Source organism: Eubalaena glacialis, chromosome 3 (assembly GCF_028564815.1).
Source record: "Eubalaena glacialis isolate mEubGla1 chromosome 3, mEubGla1.1.hap2.+ XY, whole genome shotgun sequence".
Taxonomy (NCBI): Eukaryota; Metazoa; Chordata; class Mammalia; order Artiodactyla; family Balaenidae; genus Eubalaena; species Eubalaena glacialis.
This window is the reverse complement of record NC_083718.1, coordinates 64,392,098-64,411,796: the sequence shown is the minus strand read 5'-3', so window position 1 is coordinate 64,411,796 and position 19,699 is coordinate 64,392,098. Positions and strand designations below refer to the sequence as shown.

At 40.3% G+C, this 19,699-nt stretch overlaps 1 protein-coding gene across 1 annotated transcript in view; it reads right to left on the bottom strand.

Annotated features, from left to right (window-relative positions):
- DPT (dermatopontin) overlaps positions 1 to 17,502 on the bottom strand; it is a 41,512-nt gene extending 24,010 nt beyond the window's left edge. The window contains exon 1 of the mRNA XM_061183132.1: positions 17,093 to 17,502. Within this exon, the coding sequence (XP_061039115.1) occupies positions 17,093 to 17,397 (305 nt within the window). The 5' untranslated portion in view covers positions 17,398 to 17,502. The remainder of the gene's footprint in view (positions 1 to 17,092) is intronic.
- Between the last annotated feature and the right edge of the window lie 2,197 nt (positions 17,503 to 19,699).

The window sequence follows — 19,699 nt, the reverse complement described above, 5'->3', positions numbered from 1 at the left end:
AACCTACTCTATGTCTGGTGCTGTACTTGGTCTGCAATCCTTTCCAGACAACTGTGCTAGTAAGAGACACCACAACAATACAGATATTGGAGAGAAGAAGTAGATTGGTACTAAAGACAGAGAAGAGAAACAAGAGACAGACTTGGGATGGTGGGGCAGTGAAATGGCAAGGGGCAGAAGCAAACAGTTTTGGAGCAAGTTTGCCTCCATAAAGGAGGTTTAAAGGTTCTGGATTTCTCTCTTAAGCCCCAACAGAATGACTCCATTCCCCATCTTGTCCTTTCTGCTGACATTTATACCTACTTCCGCAAAATGGAGATAACAATTTCTACCCTGATAGTATTACATGAAGATTAAAGAGATGCTATATGTCAAGTGTCTACCCCAGAGCATAGCACAAAGTTTATTATGAAAGGGCAGGAAAGGAGCTCTCCCAGAGATCTCCGTCTGAACACTAAGACTGAGCTCCACCCAAGAGCAAGCAAACTCCAGTGCTGGAAGCCCAATGCCAAACAACTAGCAAGACGGAAGCACAACACCACCCATTAATAGAGAGGCTGCCTAAAATCACAATAAGGTCACAGACTCCCCAAAACACACCACCAGACACAGTTCTGCCCACCAGAAAGACAAGATCCAGCCTCATCCACAAGAACACAGGCACCAGTCCCATCCACCAGCAAGCCTACACAACCTGCTGAAACAACCTTGCCCACTAGGGGAAGACACCAAAAACAACAGGAACTATGAACCTACAGCCTGTGAAAAGGAGACCCAAAAGACATTAGGTTAAACAAAATGAGAAGAAAGAGAAATATGCAGCAGATGAAGGAGCAAGATAAAAACCCACCAGACCAAACAAATGACGAGGAAATAGGCAGTCTACCTGAAAAAGAATTCAGAGTAATGATAGTAAAGATGCTCCAAAATCTTGGAAATAGAATGGAGAAAATACAAGACACGTTTAACAAGGACCTAGAAGAACTAAAGAGCAAACAAACAATGATGAACAACACAATAAATTAAATTAAAAATTCTCTAGAAGGAATCAATAGCAGAATAACTGAGGCAGAAGAATGGATAAGGGACCCAGAAGATAAAATAGTGGAAATAACTACCACAGAGCAGAATAAAGAAAAAAGAATGAAAAGAATTGAGGACAGTCTCCGAGACCTCGGGGACAACACTAAACACACCAACATTCAAATTATAGGGGTCCCAGAAGAAGAAGAGAAAAAGAAAGGGACAGAGAAAATATTTGAAGAGATACAGTAGAAAACTTCCCTAACATGGGAAAGGAAATAGGCATCCAAGTCCAGGAAGCACAGAGAGTCCCATACAGGATAAATCCAAGAAGAAACATGCCAAGACACATAAAATCAAACTATCAAAAATTAAATACAAAGAAAAAATAGTAAAGGCAGCAAGGGAAAAGAAACAAATAACATACAGGGGAATCCCCATAAGGTTAACAGCTGAACTTTCAGCAGACACTCTGCCAGCCAGAAGGGAATGGCAAGACATATTTAAAGTGATGAAAGGGAAATACCTACAACCAAGATTACTCTACCCAGAAAGGATCTCATTCAGATTCAACAGAGAAATTAAAACCTTTAGAGACAAGCAAAAACTAAGAGAATTCAACACCATCATCCAGCTTTACAACAAATGCTAAAGGACCTTCTCTAGGCAGGAAACACAAGAGAAGGAAAAGACCTACAAAAACAAACCTAAAACAATTAAGAAAATGGTAATAGGAACATACATATTGATAATTACCTTAAATGTAAATGGATTAAATGCTCCAACCAAAAGACATAGACTGGCTGAATGGATACAAAAATAAGACCTGTATATATGCTGTCAACAAGAGACCCACTTCAGACCTAGGGATACATACAGACTGAAAGTGAGGGGATGGAAAAGATATTCCATGCAAATGGAAATCAAAAGAAAGCTGGAATAGCAATTCTCATATCAGACAAAATAGACTTTAAAATAAAGACTATTACAAGAGACAAAGAAGGACACTACATAATGATCAAGGGATCAATCCAAGAAGAAGATATAACAATGGTAAATATTTATGCACCCAATATAGGAGCAAATCAATGCATAAGGTAAATGCTAACAGCCATAAAAGGGGAAATCGACAGTAACACAATCATAGTAGGGGACTTTAACACCCCACTTTCACCAATGGACAGATCATCCAAAATGAAAATAAATAAAGAAACACAAGCTTTAAATGACACATTAAACAAGATGGACTTAATATTTATAGGACATTCCATCCAAAAACAACAGAATACACTTCCTTCTCAAGTGCTCATGGAACATTCTCCAGGATAGATCATATATTGGGTCACAAATCAAGCCTCAGTAAATGTAAGAAAACTGAAATCGTATCAAGCATTTTTTCCGACCACAATGCTATGAGACTAGATATCAATTATAGGAAAAAAAATGTAAAAAAGTACAAACAGATGGAGGCTAAACAATACATTACTAAATAACCAAGAGATCACTGAAGAAAACAAAGAGGAAATCAAAAAATACCTAGAAAAAATTACAATGAAAGCACGGCAACCCAAAACCTATGGGATGCAGCAAAAGCAGTTCTAAGAGGGAAATTTGTAGCAATACAATCCTACCTCAAGAAACAATAAAAATCTCAAATAAACAATGTAACCTTTCACCTAAAGCAATTAGAGAAAGAAGAACAAAAAAACCCCCAAAGTTAGCAGAAGAAATCATAAAGATCAGATCAGAAATAAATGAAAACAAAATGAAGGAGGCAATAGCAAAGATCAATAAAACTAAAAGCTGGTTCTTTGACAAGATAAACAAAATTGATAAACCATTAGCCAGACTCATCACAAAAAAGAGGGAGAAGACTCAAATCAACAGAATTAGAAAGGAAAAAGGAGAAATAACAACTGACACTGCAGAAATAGAAAGGATCATGAGAGATTAGTACATGCAACTATATGCTAATAAAATGGACAACCTGGAAGAAATGGACAAATTCTTAGAAAAGCATCTTCCGAGACTGAACCAGGAAGAGCTAGAAAATATAAACAGACCAATCACAAGCACTGAAATTGAAATTGTGATTAAAAATCTTCCAACAAACAAAAGCCTGAGACCAGCTGTCTTCACAGGCGATTCTATCAGACATTTAGAGACGAGCTAACACCTATCCTTCTCAAACTCTTCCAAAATATAGCAGAGGGAAGAACACTCCCAAAATCATTCTATGAGGCCACCATCACCCTGATACCAAAACCAGACAAAGATGTCACAATAAAAGAGAACTACAGGCCAATGTCACTGATGAACATAGATGCAATAATCCTCAACAAAATACTAGCAAACAGAATCCAATAGCGCATTAACAGGATCATACACCATGATCAAGTGGGATTTATCCCAGGAATGCAAGGATCCTTCAATATACGCAAATCAAACAATGCGACAAACCATATTAACAAACTGAAAAGTAAAACCCATATGATAATCTCAATAGATGCAGAAAAAACTTTCAACAAAATTCAACACCCATTTATGATAAAAACTCTCTAGATAGTAGGCATAGAGGGAACCTACTTCAACATAATAAAGGCCATATATGACAAACCCACAGCCAACATCGTTCTCAATGGTGAAAAACTGAAACCATTTCCTCTAAGATCAGGAACAAGACAAAGTTACCCACTCTCCCCACTATTATTCAACATGGTTTTGGAAGTTTTAGCCACAGCAATCAAGGAAGAAAAAGAAATAAAAGGAATCCAAATTAGAAAAGAAGAAGTGGGCTTCCCTGGTGGCGCAGTGGTTGAGAATCTGCCTGCCAATGCAAGGGACACGGGTTCGAGCCCTGGTCTGGGAAGATCCCACATGCCGCGGAGCAACTGGGCCCGTGAGCCACAACTACTGAGCCTGCGCGTCTGGAGCCTGTGCTCCGAAACAAGAGAGGCCGCGATAGTGAGAGGCCCACGCACTGTGATGAAGAGTGGCCCCCGCTTGCCACAACTAGAGAAAGCCCTCGCACAGAAACGAAGACCCAACACAGCCATAAATAAATTAATTAATTTAAAAAAAAATTATAAAAAAAAAAAGAAAAGAAGAAGTAAAGCTGTCACTGTTTGCAGATGATATGATACTAGACATAGATAATCCTAAAGATGCTACCAGAAAACTACTAGAGCTAATCAATGAATTTGGTAAAGTAGCAGGATACAAAATTAATGCACAGAAATCCCTTGCATTCCTATACACTAATGATGAAAAATGTGAAAGAGAAATTAAGGAAACAGTCCCATTTACCATTGCAACAAAAAGAATAAAATACCTAGGAATAAACCTACCTAAGGAGACAAAAGACCTGTATGCAGAAAACTATAAGACACTGATGAAAGAAATTAAAGATGATACAAACAGATGGAGTGATATACCATGTTCTTGGATTGGAAGAATCAACATTGTGAAAATGACTCTACTACCCAAAGCAATCTACAGATTCAATGCAATCCCTATCAAATTACCAATGGCATTTTTTACAGAACTAGAACAACATCTTAAAATTTGTATGGAGACACAAAAGACCCTGAATAGCCAAAGCAATCTTGAGAAAGAAAAATGCAGCTGGAGGAATCAGGTTCCCTGACTTCAGACTATACTACAAAACTACAGTAATCAAGACAGTATGGTACTGGCACAAAAACAGAAATATAGATCAATGGAACAGGATAGAAAGCCCAGAGATAAACCCATGCACATATGGTCACCTTATCTTTGATAAAGGAGGCAAGAATATACAATGGAGAAATGACAGTCTCTTCAATAAGTGGTGCTGGGAAAACTGGACAGCTACATGTAAAAGAATGAAATTAGAACACTTCCTAACACCATACACAAAAGTAAACTCAAAATGGATTAAAGTCCTAAATATAAGGCCAGACACTATCAAACTCTTAGAGGAAAACATAGGCAGAACACTCTATGACATAAATCACAGCAAGATCCTTTTTGACCCACCTCCTGGAGAAATGGAAATAAAAACAAAAATAAACAAATGGGACCTAATGAAACTTAAAAGCTTGTGCACAGCAAAGGAAACCATAAAGAAGATGAAAAGGCAACCCTCAGAATGGGAGAAAATATTTGCAAATGAAGCAACTGACAAAGGGTTTATCTCCAAAATTTACAAGCAGCTCATGCAGCTAAATATCAAAAAAACAAACAACCCAATCCAAAAATGGGCAGAAGACCTAAACAGACATTTCTCTATAGAAGATATACAGGTAGCAAACAAACACATGAAAGTGTTCAACATCACTAATCATTAGAGAAATGCAAATCAGAACTAATATGAGGTATCACCTCACAGTGGTCAGAATGGCCATGATCAAAAAACCTACAAGCAATAAATGCTGGAGAGGGTGTGGAGAAAAGGCAACCCTCTTGCACTGTTGGTAGGAATGTAAATTGGTACAGCCACTATGGAGAACAATATGGAGTTTCCTTAAAAAACTAAAAATAGAACTACTCTTTGGCCCAGCAATTCCACTAGTGGGCATATACCCTGAGAAAACCATAATTCAAAAAGTCATGTATCACAATGTTCATTTTAGCACTATTTACAATAGCCAGGACATGGACGCAACCTTAGTGTCCATTGACAGATGAATGGATAAAGATGATGTGACACATATATACAAAGGAATATTACTCAGCCATAAAAAGAACTGAAATTGAGTTATTTGTAGTGAGGTCGATGGACCTAGAGTCTGTCATACAGAATGAAGTAAGTCAGAAAAAGAAAAGAAATACTGTATGCTCACACATATATATGGAATCTTAAAAAAACTGGTTCTGATGAACCTAGGGGCAGGACAGGAATAAAGATTCAGATGTAGAGAATGGACTTGAGGACACGGGGAGGGGGAATGGTAAGCAGGGACAAAGTGAGAGAGTGGCATGGACATATATACACTACCAAATATAAAATAGATAGCTAGTGGGAAGCAGCTGCCTAGCACAGGGAGATCAGCTCGGTGCTTTGTGACTACCTAGAGGGGTGGGATAGGAAAGGTGGGAGGGAGATACAAGAGGGAGGGGATATAGGGTATATGTATACATATTGCTGATTCACTTTGTTATACAGCAGAAACTAACACAACAGTGGAAAGCAATTATACTCCAATAAAGATTTTTTTTTAAAAAAAAGAAAGGCAGGAAGGCAGGAAAGGTAGTAGTTGTTCTTATTACTATTATCATAAATATTTGCAGTTAAATGGAAAGAGAAGCTACATCCTAGTCTCCACAAAACACTTTCTGTTGGAGCCTACATTAGGAATTATCAAGGTTGAACTCTTCCAGTGGGTCAGTGAGATTAGCCTTAGAAAGTAGATAATAAAACATAATTTCAAGCTCACCTGCTCCAAGAAATCTTCCTTTCTTGACAATTCTAACTCTTACTGATTTTTCTTCCTCATGACACGTTGATGTCACCATCACACATTTCACCTAACATGTACTATCTCTGAACCATCTCATGGTGGGATAGTGCAGGGGTTTTGAAGGTAAACACCGTACCACTGATTACTGGTCCCCCTGCCACAATGATGGGGGTATGAACAGTCTCTTTAAATAATGCTGGGTTATATGCAGTCTGCTCTTTTCCTGCCCACATCTGGGTAAGAGTTCTGCTATCTTCTCCATGTCTGGTTTTAATTCTGCTAGTATCTAGCAGGTTTCAAGATGGTGAATCAGAAATGAACTGCTGAACAGCTTCTCTGGCTAGAAAGCCATGGGACAGGACAAGAGAGAAATAGAAATTCTTCCCAAAACACAAACTCTTACCCTGTTTTAGAAAAATACAAGCAGTAGAGGCTAACCGAAAGGCCTCTGAGAAGATCCAGGTTATATTATGAGATGTATTTATGTCCTGAGATCACTTTTGGCCTGAGAACAATTCCAGGTCATGCAGGGATTTCAGGCTTAATTAACCACAGGAGCTCCTGAAATCAATTATTTACAATATTTGTTAACCAAGAGATCTAATACTACCACTGTGTTATCTGAAATGTGAAAAAATATTTGACACTCATATTGTACACTTAATATGTATACTGAATTATATGTCCCCAAAACAAAATGGTACCTATCAGTGGTCTTTGTAATCTAGCAATTTGTATATTTCAACTCCAGCTTTATAATTTACCAACTGTGTGATATTTATCTCTTTGAGTTTCAGTTTCCAGAGAGTAGTCATAATAGTAAGGATAAATAACTCTTATAAAGGACTTACCATGTGCCAGGCATTGTGTTAAGCACTATACCTGCATTAATTATTTTAATCACCAAAACAATCCCGTGAAATGGGCTTGGATAATCAGTTCCCCACCACCACCACCATTTCATGGATAAGGAAACTCAGGTTTAGAGAGGTTAAGTAATTCCCCAAAGGACACACAGCCAATAATACATATATATTATCTCATTTAATTCTCACAACAATTCTGGGGCATTGTCTTTGTAGAAGTAAAAGCTGAGGCTTAGAAAGTTGACATGACTTGCCTAAAGTTAGTAGTGGGGCTGCATTTTGAGAACTGTTCTGTTTGTCTCCAAAGTCCATATTCTTTCCATTACTTCAAGATACCTCGAAGAAACACACACATACACACACACACACACAGAGAGAGAGAGAGAGAGAGGGAGAAAGGTATCCTAACTCTGTGGAAATCTCTTATTCATTAGCAATATTATATCTGACAAGTATGCAGACAGAAGCAAATCCCCTACTGGGACGAGTGAACGTTTACCATCCTTTTGAGCACAGCCAAGAGCCATTTTGCAAAGCCCAAGTTCCCTCAGACAACTGATTCCTAGATCTCAGGACAGTGACCAAGATGGAAAGTTGGCAAGAATCTTAGATCTGCTATAACTCTATTCTCCCACACTCAACCTCGTTTCCCTCAGAAGTCAATCTTACATAGATGTGATATCTTCTTTAGCCCAGAACTCACTACAACTTTATTCAAGACCAAAAATACTACCAACATTTAATATTCACCAGCAGCACTGTGGCATCAGCACCGTGGCTTGGGTTCCACCTCTGCACTAGCTATGAGCAGGCAAGTCTCCTAATGCTTCTGAACTACGGTCCTTCATGTATAAAATGGGGAAAATAGTAATGCTGCCTTGCAGTATTATTCTGAAGATCAAATAAAATTAGACCATGAGTAGCACAAGGGCATAGACTGTATGTTATTTATCTTCATAATCTTGGAGTCTGGCAAAGTTTGTGATAATAAACATTTGGTAGTGAATGAATAAGCAAATGAATGTATGAATGAAGAATACTTTATAAACTATAAAGCACCATATCAATTAGGATTAAGATAATAGCACTTATACTTAATGTACCTGTTTCATTGCTTTTTCAATTGCTTCACTCTTGGCTTTAATTCCTAATCTATGATGTAGGGAGGTTGTTGTAGATTTTACATGAGATCCCTCCCAGTGCTGAGATTTTGTGATTCTGTTACGCTCTGCCTTTTAAACTCCCAATATGTACTCTACCAGCCTGCATCCTTATTTTTTAATCTTTTAATTCTGAAATAATTTTTGAGATACAGAAGATTTGTGAAGATAATACATAGGATTCATGTATGCCCTTCACCTAGCTTACCCTAAAGTTATCTTTCATCACTCTGGTGCCTTTATGAACACTAAGAAATTAACATTGTACACCACTAAACTCCAGACTTCATTTAGGTTTTACCAGGTTTTCCATTAATGCACTTTTTCTGTTACAGGATCCAAACCAGGATACCATGTAGCATTTAGCCCATATGGCTTTTGCAATAAAGAGTTTTACTATTGTATTTTTAAAAGCATATTGGGACATTAAGATTTGGGGGATAATGGAAACCTAATAAAGAATTTATCCTGAGGTAACAAGTGTGTCCGCCGTCCTCTGCACATGGTTTAGAGAACTTCAGGAAGTCAAAAAAGACCATCCTGCATAGCGATGAATGCAAGAAGCCAAAATGAGATGTGTACAATAAAGTTGAGCCCCATATTATAGACACTGGAATATTGAGAATCAAAAATGTAAGCATAAGTTTGTTTTTGAAGTCTGTGAGTCTGTCTGTTTGTAAATAAATTCATTTGTATCATTTTTTTAGATTCCACATATCAGTGATATCATATGATATTTGTCTTTCTCTGTCTGACTTATTTCACTTAGTATGATAATCTCTAGGTCCATCCATGTTGCTGCAAATGGCATTATTTCATTCTTTTTTATGATTCAGTAATATTCCACTGTATATATGTACTGGGGGGGAGGGATAAATTAGGAGTTTGGGATTAACATATACACACTACTGTATAGAACATAATCAACAAGGACCTACTATACAGCACAAGGAACTCTACTCAACATTCTGTAATAACCTATATAGGAAAAGAATTTGAAAAAGAATGGATATATGTATATGTATAATTGAATCACTTTGCTGTACACCTGAGACTAACCCAACATTGTAAATCAACTATACTCCAATATAAAATAAAAAATTAAATTAAAAAATGTAAGCAAAATGGTTTCCCTTGCAGGAAGGTCTCAGGCTTCTTTGGTGAGGGCACTGTGGGCTGCTCAATGCACTAACTAGTCTTATTTGGTCTTTTGCTACATATTTAGTGGGGCCCACTATGCGCCAGCATTATTCTAGTGCTGGGCAATATTCTATACAGTGGTGAATGAGACAAAGTCCCTACATTCATGAAGCTTATAATCTGAAGGGGACAAACTATAAATACAAATCATGTAATGACAAGAGCACTGCAGGAAACATAACGCAGTTTGGGGAGTAGAGTGTGAGAGACGTTGGTTTAGAGGAGGCGGTCTGGGAAAACTTCTCTGAAGAGGTGAGCACTGTGTGTACTGAATGATCAGAATAATGAATCAGGACGGATTGCTCCATACTAGACAGAACCTCGGTCTCAGTTAGAATCAGATTATGGAAAACTGAGTTCCTACTGTAAAAAATTAATAAACAGAAACCTTAATTAGAGTCAGGAGACCAGAAAGGGGTGCTCTCATACCCTTCAAAGATAGCAGAGCCCAAGAGAAGAAGAAAGATTTCCTCTTCTTGCCTGGCAAGAGCTCAGCCAATGAGAGATTGTCATAACGTGACCAATGAAAAGCCATGAACTTTGTTTACTATAGGCCCCCCCAACTTCCTTTTCCCCTCTATAAAAGAGTTTTCTCCTCTCCATTTTGCGGGGGACTTGTGCATGCCTCACTATAGTTGTAGACCCCAAATTGCAATTCTTTGCTCCTCCAAATACACCCATTTTTTTCTGGAGTTATAACTGGCTGTCTATTTGTTTTAGGTCAACATTTTGTTGTTCCATATGGGGGTCCAGTGAAGACCCCCGATTACTCTGAGGCTTGTAAGCAAACAGGTTTGGTACCACACTGAGCTCATTGTTGCTCACTGCTTTTCTAACTGACCCTGGGGTTTGAGGGCAAGTCTTTCTCCTGGATCGGAGCTTCACCCTCTTTGCGTTTTGAAGCTCTCCAGGTTTTATTTGGGATCTGTTTTAAGGTTTCATCTTTTTTGGTTAAGACCTTTTTCTGTATGCGACTACTCATTTGGCACTTCGGCCTGATGTTTGAAATCAGACTGATCCAGCTTGAACTGGCTAGCCATCAGCCCATTCATTCAGGAATAGGGGCTGTTCTATTGGAACTGTGCTGGGCAGCTTCCTGCCTGGCTCTTCCAGGACTAGACTGTTCCCTTAGAACTGGCTGGTATTAGGCCTGAAGGCTGTTTGAGCTATTTGAGCTGCTTAAGTTGTTTGAAAAGAATTATTTTACTCTAGAGAAAAAGCTCTGAGAAATAGGATCCCAATTATCTGAATATTTTGAGGGTGCCTCTTTCCTACAGGGATCCTGGCCCATTTTATGTTTGAAAACCAAGGTCCTTCTTCATGGGCATGTCTAACCAAACTGGATTGACCTAACCAAAAGCAATTTAGAATATCAATGACCATTATGAGGAACTTTTGAAATCCCTAAACGTACTTTTCTTAAAACCAAATTGGACAACCATAGCTCTAAAATTTCCAAAATGAAATGGAATGCCTATTTTGATTGGTATTTTTAGGCTTCCAAACATTATCAGCAGCCTAAAATTGCATCTTTGCAAAATAAGATTTTAAGATGAACTAAGGTAAACAATTAAAGAAAGATAACATGGCTCCCGAAGCCTCAGGCTCTTCTTCCTTGGCTTCTCTGTCTCAGGCCCCACCTCCAGTGCCAGCTTCCGCCTTCCCTCTTTCTGCCTGCCTACACCTCCCTTACGTCCCCAGTTCCCCAATACTAATTCTCTTGCCAGACTTCCCCTTTTCTCTGAAACTCTCCCCACTCCCTTTTCCTCTGAACTTATCAGAACCTATCCCTTTAAAATTAATCCTTTTGGGGATCCAGAGGCTAAACTCTTAATTTCTTATATTTCCTGGACTAACGCTGAACTGCGAGTCACGGTCAGAGATTCCCCCAAAGTAACTGGAGATCCTCACGGATTTGCTGAATTACTATAGTCATTCAAATTTATCAACCTGGTTTCTAAGACTTACATCCACTTGTTCATATGCTTGTAGGTGAAGACCAGGCCCAGCATTGAATGAAAACTGTTAGTAGAGGAAAGCCCGACAGTTCTCTAGAAGTACAACCATGAGACCAGCCCACTAACTTATTATATGATCAGGCTCAGGCAATCAATAAGTGACTTCATTGAGCAATTCCTAGGGCGTTTCCAAAGCCTGTTGATTGGAACAAAATTCAGGCTTGCACATAAAAATCTGATGAACCTGTTTATGACTATTACAATCGATTTCATATTATTTTTAAAGCAAATTCTGGTCTTTCTGCAGATGTTGATTCCACCCATGTAGCTTGTAACTCTTTGTTTAGTAATAGGCTGACCCAGAACATCTCCCTTCTGGTAAAAGGGACCAGGACGGAACAGGAAAATTTGTCCACTCCAGATTTAGTTAATCTGATAAACCAGCTCTCTCATACTTTAAATGAGTCACCTAAAAGGAAGACTGACAAAATTCTTTTTTTTTTTTTATTATTCCCCCTGAAGAGAAAGGGACCTGGGGTATTCTGACAAAATTCTTAATCTTCAACTCCAGCAAGTGAAGGCCCCTAAATGACCCCCACCCCCACCCCGAGCTTCTGCTATTATTGCAAAAAGCCAGGACATTGGAAAAGAATTTGCTACAAATTTAAGTGCTTTAGGTGCCTTCAGCCCTCTAATCAGCCTTTCCAACATCCTCCCAGTTCTCAGTGACTAAGCTCCTGGGAACTATAGGAGCTCTTCCCAATCCTCCCTCTTAACTGACTTGAAGAACGTTTCTCCAGATGGGGGATAAATCTCTTCCAGACCTCACTGACACTGGAGCCACACTCCTGGTACTCAACCCCTCTACTATCAATCACCCCTTGCCCTGTAGTACTAAAACAATTCAAATAGTAGGGATCTCTAATAAACCTCAAGAGGTTTCTGTCCTTGAACGTATTCCCTTTTGTTTAGGCCCTTTGAAAGACACATACCCCTTTCTCCTTAGTTTCTCTGCCCATCCATTTATTAGGTCAAGACTTCTTAGAGAAGTATATAGAACTTTCTTTCTCCCAAAAGGAGAAAGCAATTCTAGAATTGACAGTAGTTATCAAAGCAGCCAACCAGGTGAATTAAATGACTCTTTGACATCTTTTATTTGCTTTGTTTTTGATGGTACTAGAGTTTATTCTGGAAACACTGATCATCTGCCCCTATTGAATCAACTACCACCCTCCTTATTGGCAAAATTCACAGCCCACCTCCCATCAGGATTCAAATAGATCTCTTAAAACCTCTTCCCAGAATTAATCAACATCCTGTAAGTAAAGAAGCCCTTCAAGGCATAAAAACCATATTAGAAGATTACAAGGCTCAAGGCCTCACTGTCCCTTAACTAGTCCCTGTAATGCTCTTATTTTACTTTTGAGAAAACCTAAGGACTGAGAGTGGAGGTTTGTCCAGGACCATTTAACCATTTCAGTAGAAGCTCTCCTGAAAATTCTTATCACACTCAACATTTCTCAGCTGCCTCACTTCATAAGAAGTCCTTTTGTTAGCTGTTCCTCACATCACTCTTTTATGTTGTAATAATCTTAATTCTTCTACTCTTCTCCTCTCTGTCACTGATGAAGTTCCTCTTGACTGCTTAACACTGATGGATCACCTACTGACTCCTTGTAAATGATCTGTGGGAAATTCTTTGGGTAATGTTGACTATTCATGGTTCACTAGTAGTTCTTATTTAAAAGGTGACAATGGCAAATATTGTGCTGAGTATGCTATTGCAACTTCTTTTGATATTGTTGAGGCAGTACCTTTATCTATGGCTACTTCAGCCTAACAGGCTGAATTATATGCTCTTATGTGGGCTTGTACCTTAGCCAAGGATAAAACTGCCAAAATTTGGAGTAGCTCATGATTTTGGAATGTTGTGGAAGCAACATGGTTTCCTCTTCTCTATCATGTGACTTATCTTTGGTAAACTCATAAATTCAAATAATTAGCTCTAAAACAAGCTGCCATTTTGAAATATCTTCTTGGGAATTCTTTGAAGCCCTGGGGAAAAAGCAGATGCCAATATACTGAATGCTCTTCTTCTGAATTCAGAATCCATGTAAAGCTGGTTTGCCTCAAATTAGCCTCATCAAATTTCAGATTCACAAAATCTTTATTGACTGTCCATGATGTGCCAGGAATTTGTTTTAGATTTAGATTTTTTCTAGAGTTCTCCTACACTTTCTCCTGTAAGCATCACGGTAACACCCTCTAACAGCTTGTGAGGTGGGTGTCACACTCTTTTCTTTTTTTCCAGAATGAGAAACTGAATGCCCAAGACCACAGAGCTCAGAGATGATAGAAACAGGAGCTGCAAATCAAAGTTTCCTGATTCTAAGACCAGAGCCACTTCCATCACACTCCAGCTCAGCCTCACTAAAAAATTCCAGTTTCATCTTGTTCCACACAGGACCCACATGTTCTACAGCCTGGGTCAACCCAGGTTTGAGAAGACTCCCCAAGAACAACTGAGGCATGCTCTGAGATGGCAAAATGCCACTCATGGAACCCAGGTAAAGCCTCCAAGCAGTTGTTAGTGAGGGACCAGCGTGCACACTTCAGAATCTGCCAACTGAAGAAGTGATTTTCAACAGAGAAAACCTAACAAAACAGCAGTGTTACAAGTCACTCAGCCATGACGGAAGCACTTTTTAAAGACTGTGCTCCAATTAGCAAGTGTCTTTAGCAGACCCTATGTACTGTTGTCACATCTGTGTTCAAGATTCCTCATCCCCTTTTAAAATAAGCCTGCAAGCTAGTGTAGTTATACAAGGCAGCCAAATTGCACAAAACTGTCAACTCTTCCTCCGGAACAGATTAAGACCCTGCAGCCAACGGGAAGATATAACTGCTCCCCTGTTTATGAGCAATTTCTTTCCTTCCAGATTTTTCAGAGACTGGAGTCTAAACTCAAAGCAATAATCATCCAACAAAAATGCCTCTGGGATAATTAGGATCAGTTCTGGGGCAGCTGAGTCCTACTGTTTTTCATGTTTGTACATTTTTTACTCTGTGATTAATGGAGGAGGAGATGAGAAAACAGAGGGTGGAAAGGGAGAAAGAAAACAAATATCATTTGACTCTGCATACTCAAAAATGTGGAAGAAGAGAAGGTGGAAGAGAGATTGTGCTGGTCAGCTTCTCATTCGACTCGCATTGGTCAAACAAAATCATATAATTTCTACTCCCTCTCATGCTTTTCTTCAAATAGTTTGGGAGTTAATGACAAACCAGTCACACGCTGGCAAGTTTGAAACTAAACATAACTTGCCTTCTCTCCCTAGCAGGGGTAAACACAAGAATCAACAGAATGAAAGAAAAATCCAACTGTCTTTTCAGAGCCAAGCAGAGGAAAGAGAATTGGAGCCATGGAGCCTTGCGAGATCATGCAGTCTGACCGCTCACTTTCCAAATGCGGTGGGAGCCTAGAGAAATGAACCCGTGGTTCAAGGTCACCCGGCAAGTTGTCTTTAGAACCAGAATCTAAATCCAGGCCTCCTGATTCAGAGCCCAGGGCTCTTCCTTTGGGATTTAAGAAATCATCTGAGTGTGTTTTGCTGTGGCTCTACAAGGGGAACATTAGAAAGGGGCCCCACCCATATAATAGCCCCCTAAGTTGGAGGATTAGACAGACAGTTGTAATTTGGTCATCCCCATGCTCTGTGCCAGGCAACTGGCCTGGCTACAGGGAACCACTGGAGACTGTCAGTCATTGAGGTGGGGCTGGATTCTGAGCCAGCCATCTGTCAGAAGGGGTTTTGGATAATTAAATCTGCTCACTAGAGGCAGTGGGGGGGATGAGAAAGGCCCAATAATGGGACCCCCGACCTGAAGCTGCCTGTGTGACCCTCTCCCCATCCCTTCCACAGGCTGGCTGAGCCCCTCCTCAGTCATGGTAGTAATCAAGCTGGTCCAATCCCTCCAGGGCTGGCTTCTGTTGTGATTTGCAGAGCCCTCCCTCCCCAGGATGAAGAACTGCCCTGAGTCCAGTCCTGTGGCCCTGGCTGTGCTGACTGAGCCCGCACTGGGCAGAGAGAGAAGACTCTCAAGTCTGTCTCACCCACCACCATGGCTAAGTACATACACTTTGGAGCTGAGACTCACTGGATCCAAATCCTTGCCCTACCACTTCCCAGCTGAGGAAACCCCTGATCTCTAGACTGCGTTCTGTCTACCTATAAAATGACTTAGAGATTTGTTTCGAGCATTAAATGAGATAATCCGTATAAATCACCCAGCGTGGTGCTTGCTCAGGGTAAGCACTCAATCAATGGCCGCTGTTTTTATTACTGAGGGGTCCCCTCCACCCATCAGTCTTTTCCTCTTGATCTCCCATCATTGTTCTGTGTGCTGCTGGAGTGACCCTCAGAGTTTTGTGCTTGACCACCCCTAACCCCCATTATACCACATGCATGCTGGGAGTCCTCATAGAATCTTCTCTCTACAGTTACCATAACAGCAGGCTGCCAGTTGGGTTTCCTCTTCCCCAGGCTGACCTTCCACAGGGTCTGTTTCCACCCATTCCCCCGACCCACCCAGTGGTCCTGCTTTCATCCTGGCTGCTGTGATTAACTGACCTCACAGACCATAGCTCCTAGGATGGGCTCTGACCAAGTACTAGGGTGAGACAGTCGCACGCCACAGTGAAGACACAGGCTCAGACCATTTCCATGTCATTAACCACGGCAGAGCCCAGTCAGAAGAGAACAGTCCTTCTCCCCAAAAGACTTTAGTAAACTATTTCCCAGCAATGAAACCCATTTTAAATTCAGACAGAGAGAAGGACCTTGGTACTCAAAACTGAGAGAGCACATTTAATTGGGGCAGGAGAGAGCTATTTAATTTCACTTCTCTTTGTCTAAGCTTCTTTGACCCCTCTCCCCATTCGTTTGCTCTAAATCAATATTTCTCAAACTGTCTGTGGTGAACGTCCTATTGTGTATTTTCTCCAAACTATTGGGTACCAATACTTTTGTAAAACAGTCAAAATAAATTACTACCAAACTAAAATGTCACTTGGATGTCACAGCAATGTTAAATTGCTATAAAGATCCGTAAATACTTTCAATTTCTGTACTGTACTTTCAGCGAACTGGTAAACGTTTCACAGACCCATACTAGTCCTGGACCGAACTGAGAGTAGGGCTGCTTCTGGAAGGAACAGAACCACAGAGGAGTCCATCTGCCATGGACACCCCCCATTCTGGGTTTTTGTCCTGTAATGCTGTCTGCTCAGCAGTGGCCCTGCCCCACCCAGAGCATGCAATGGAAAGGTTCCTGGTAGAACTTGCCCAGTCTCTAGTAAGTGCTGTTCTCTGAGCGTCAAGCATCCCCCAGTGAGAGGGATATGCTGCGATAATACCGGCCGTGTGCAGCCTGCTGGCTCTTACCATTCCATTCCAGCCCTGTTGATCTCCTCCCACCAGCATTCTGTAGGCTCCCCGAGGCTCTGAGGCGTGGGCATGCAGGCGTAGTTCCACTGTCTGTCAGAACCTTCCTTCTTGCTGAAGATGCTCTTCACGGCCACCACCACCTGCCCATGGGGACACTGGTAGCTGAAGCCCTGCCGGTTCAGATTCACCCACCCATCATCGCTATAGTCATGGTACTGCTGATATGGGTACCCGTAGTCGTCATACTGTCCCCAGGCCACGGTGACCAGTGGCAGAAGCACCCACAGAAGAGCAAGGTCCATGCTGTCTGGGTTTCTGGCAAAAAATGTCACCCTATGTCTGCTGGGCTGCTGGTTTTATATAGCTGCTGCTGACATGTGGCTTCCAGATGTGGGTGAGCAGGCTCCAACTGCAGTGTGTCATCGTTTAAGCAAAACTTTTCAGCGCGGAGATATTGGCCGTAAGTACATTCAGTTTGTTTTAAGGTGGAATTCTAAGAAAACGTAAGGAACATGCAAATGGAAGAAACTCCCTAGAGAAGGAACAACTTAGCAGATAGATTATAGAAGCAAATGGCTTCACACTCCTCAGAAACATTCACTTGAAAAAAGAAGCAAATTTGTCCCTCATCTCTTAGCACTTCACTTCTCTCTTCCCTACCGCACCCACCACTAGCAAACCCCTGTATTTGTTCTCCAAACCAGCCTTTCAGGACCACACAAATATGCAGAAAGTGATTTCAAAACACCAAAATAATAGGTTGAAGGCTCAGAGTTATTTAGATTTCTGCAAGGCTAGATGCCTGCTTTAAGTTCTCAGCCCAACATCTTTTAACCCTGAGTATAAGCATGGAATGCCAGTTTGCAGGCTACTCTGAGAATTTTTAAGTCACATATGGAAATACTATGGGCCCCTGGAGAGATAAGTTGGGCATTATCGCTACATTTAAGCATCCTTCTGAGCTGCTGAAATTGGACCCATCTACACCTAGAAACCGTGCTCAGCTGTCAAATACGTCATGAGTTTAATTTAAATAAAGCCACTTTTTATCCTTTGGTGGTTTTCCCCTCTGTGTTGAGTTTTCTTTTTAATGAGGTATAATTTACGTGTAATAAAATTCATCTCTTCTAATGTTCGGCATACAGTCATTCAACCAGTACCATAATCAAGACACAAAACAGTTCCCTCAACCCTCTAGACCCCTTATGCTCCTTGGTAGTCAAATCCTTCCCAATACCCAGCCCCTGGTAACCACTGATCTACTTTCTGTCACTGTAGTTTTGCCTTTTCCAGGATGTCAAATAGATGGAATCATACAATATGTTGTCTTTTGTCGGACTCCTTTCACTAGGAAAAATGCTTTCTGGATCCATCCATATTGTTGTGTGTTAGTGTCAATAGTTTGTCCCTTTACACTGTTGAGTGGTATTCTATGGTATGGCTATACTACAGACTGCTTATATATTTACCAATTGAAAGATATTTGGTTTTTTTCCCAGTTTTTAGTAATTATGAATAAAACTACTATAAACATCCATGAACAGGTTTTTGTGTGAAGAAATTTTTATTTCATTTGGGCAAATACCTAGGAGTGAGAGTACTGGATTAAGTGTATATTTAACTTTGTAAGAAACTACCTGATTTCTAAAGCGCTGAACTATAGTGCATCCCTCCCAGAAAAATTGCAGTTTCTTTTATTTTAACCATTTTAACAAGTTAGTAGGTTTCCAGTGGTATTTCAGTGAGGTTTTGATTTGCATTTCCATAATGACTAATGATTTTGAGCATCTTTTCATGTGTGTATTGGTCATCTGTCTGTTTTCTTTGGTGATTTAGCTGTTCAAATTTCTTGAGCCCTTTGGGCATCTCCTAAGTGGGTAGTACTTCCTATTTTTCATCAGGGCTGTCCCTAAGGAAGTTTCTTAAAATTGTGGTTGTAGACCAATGATTTCTCAAGCTCCTGTGAAGATTGTTAAAATGCAGATTCCTGGGCTCCACTCCAGACCTAGTAAATTATAACCTCACAGGTGATGCCCAGGTATCTACATTAAAAAATTCTTCCACGTGATTCTTATTCACACCAAAGTTTAAGAACCACTTTCCTAAAGGAATGTGGACCCAGGGGAAAAAAATCACACTATGAATTCCACCCCTTGTCAACTTATAGCACATTTACCAGATGGCATTCAGGCTAGATTAAGGTAACCTTGAAGGAGAAAGTCACACATGGGAGGAAAGCAAACTTGTGTATATTTGTGTGTGTGTGTTGAGCATGTAATTTGCTCTGATGATGTAGTTATCAAAGGGAGGGGAAGAGGCTCTGGGCTGAATAAGCATGAGTCCCAGTTTTGTTTTAGTACCACCTTCTCCAATAACAGGGGTCCCCAACCCCTGGGCTGCGGACGGTACTGGTCTGCAGCCTGTTAGGAACCTGGCCACACAGCAGGAGGTGAATGGCGGGTGAGTGAGCGAAGATTCATCTGTGTTTACAGCTGCTTCTCATTGCTCTCATAACCACCTGAGCTCCACCTCCTGTCAGCATTATGGTGAGTTGTATAATTATTTCATTTTATATTACAATGTAATAATAATAGAAATAAAGTG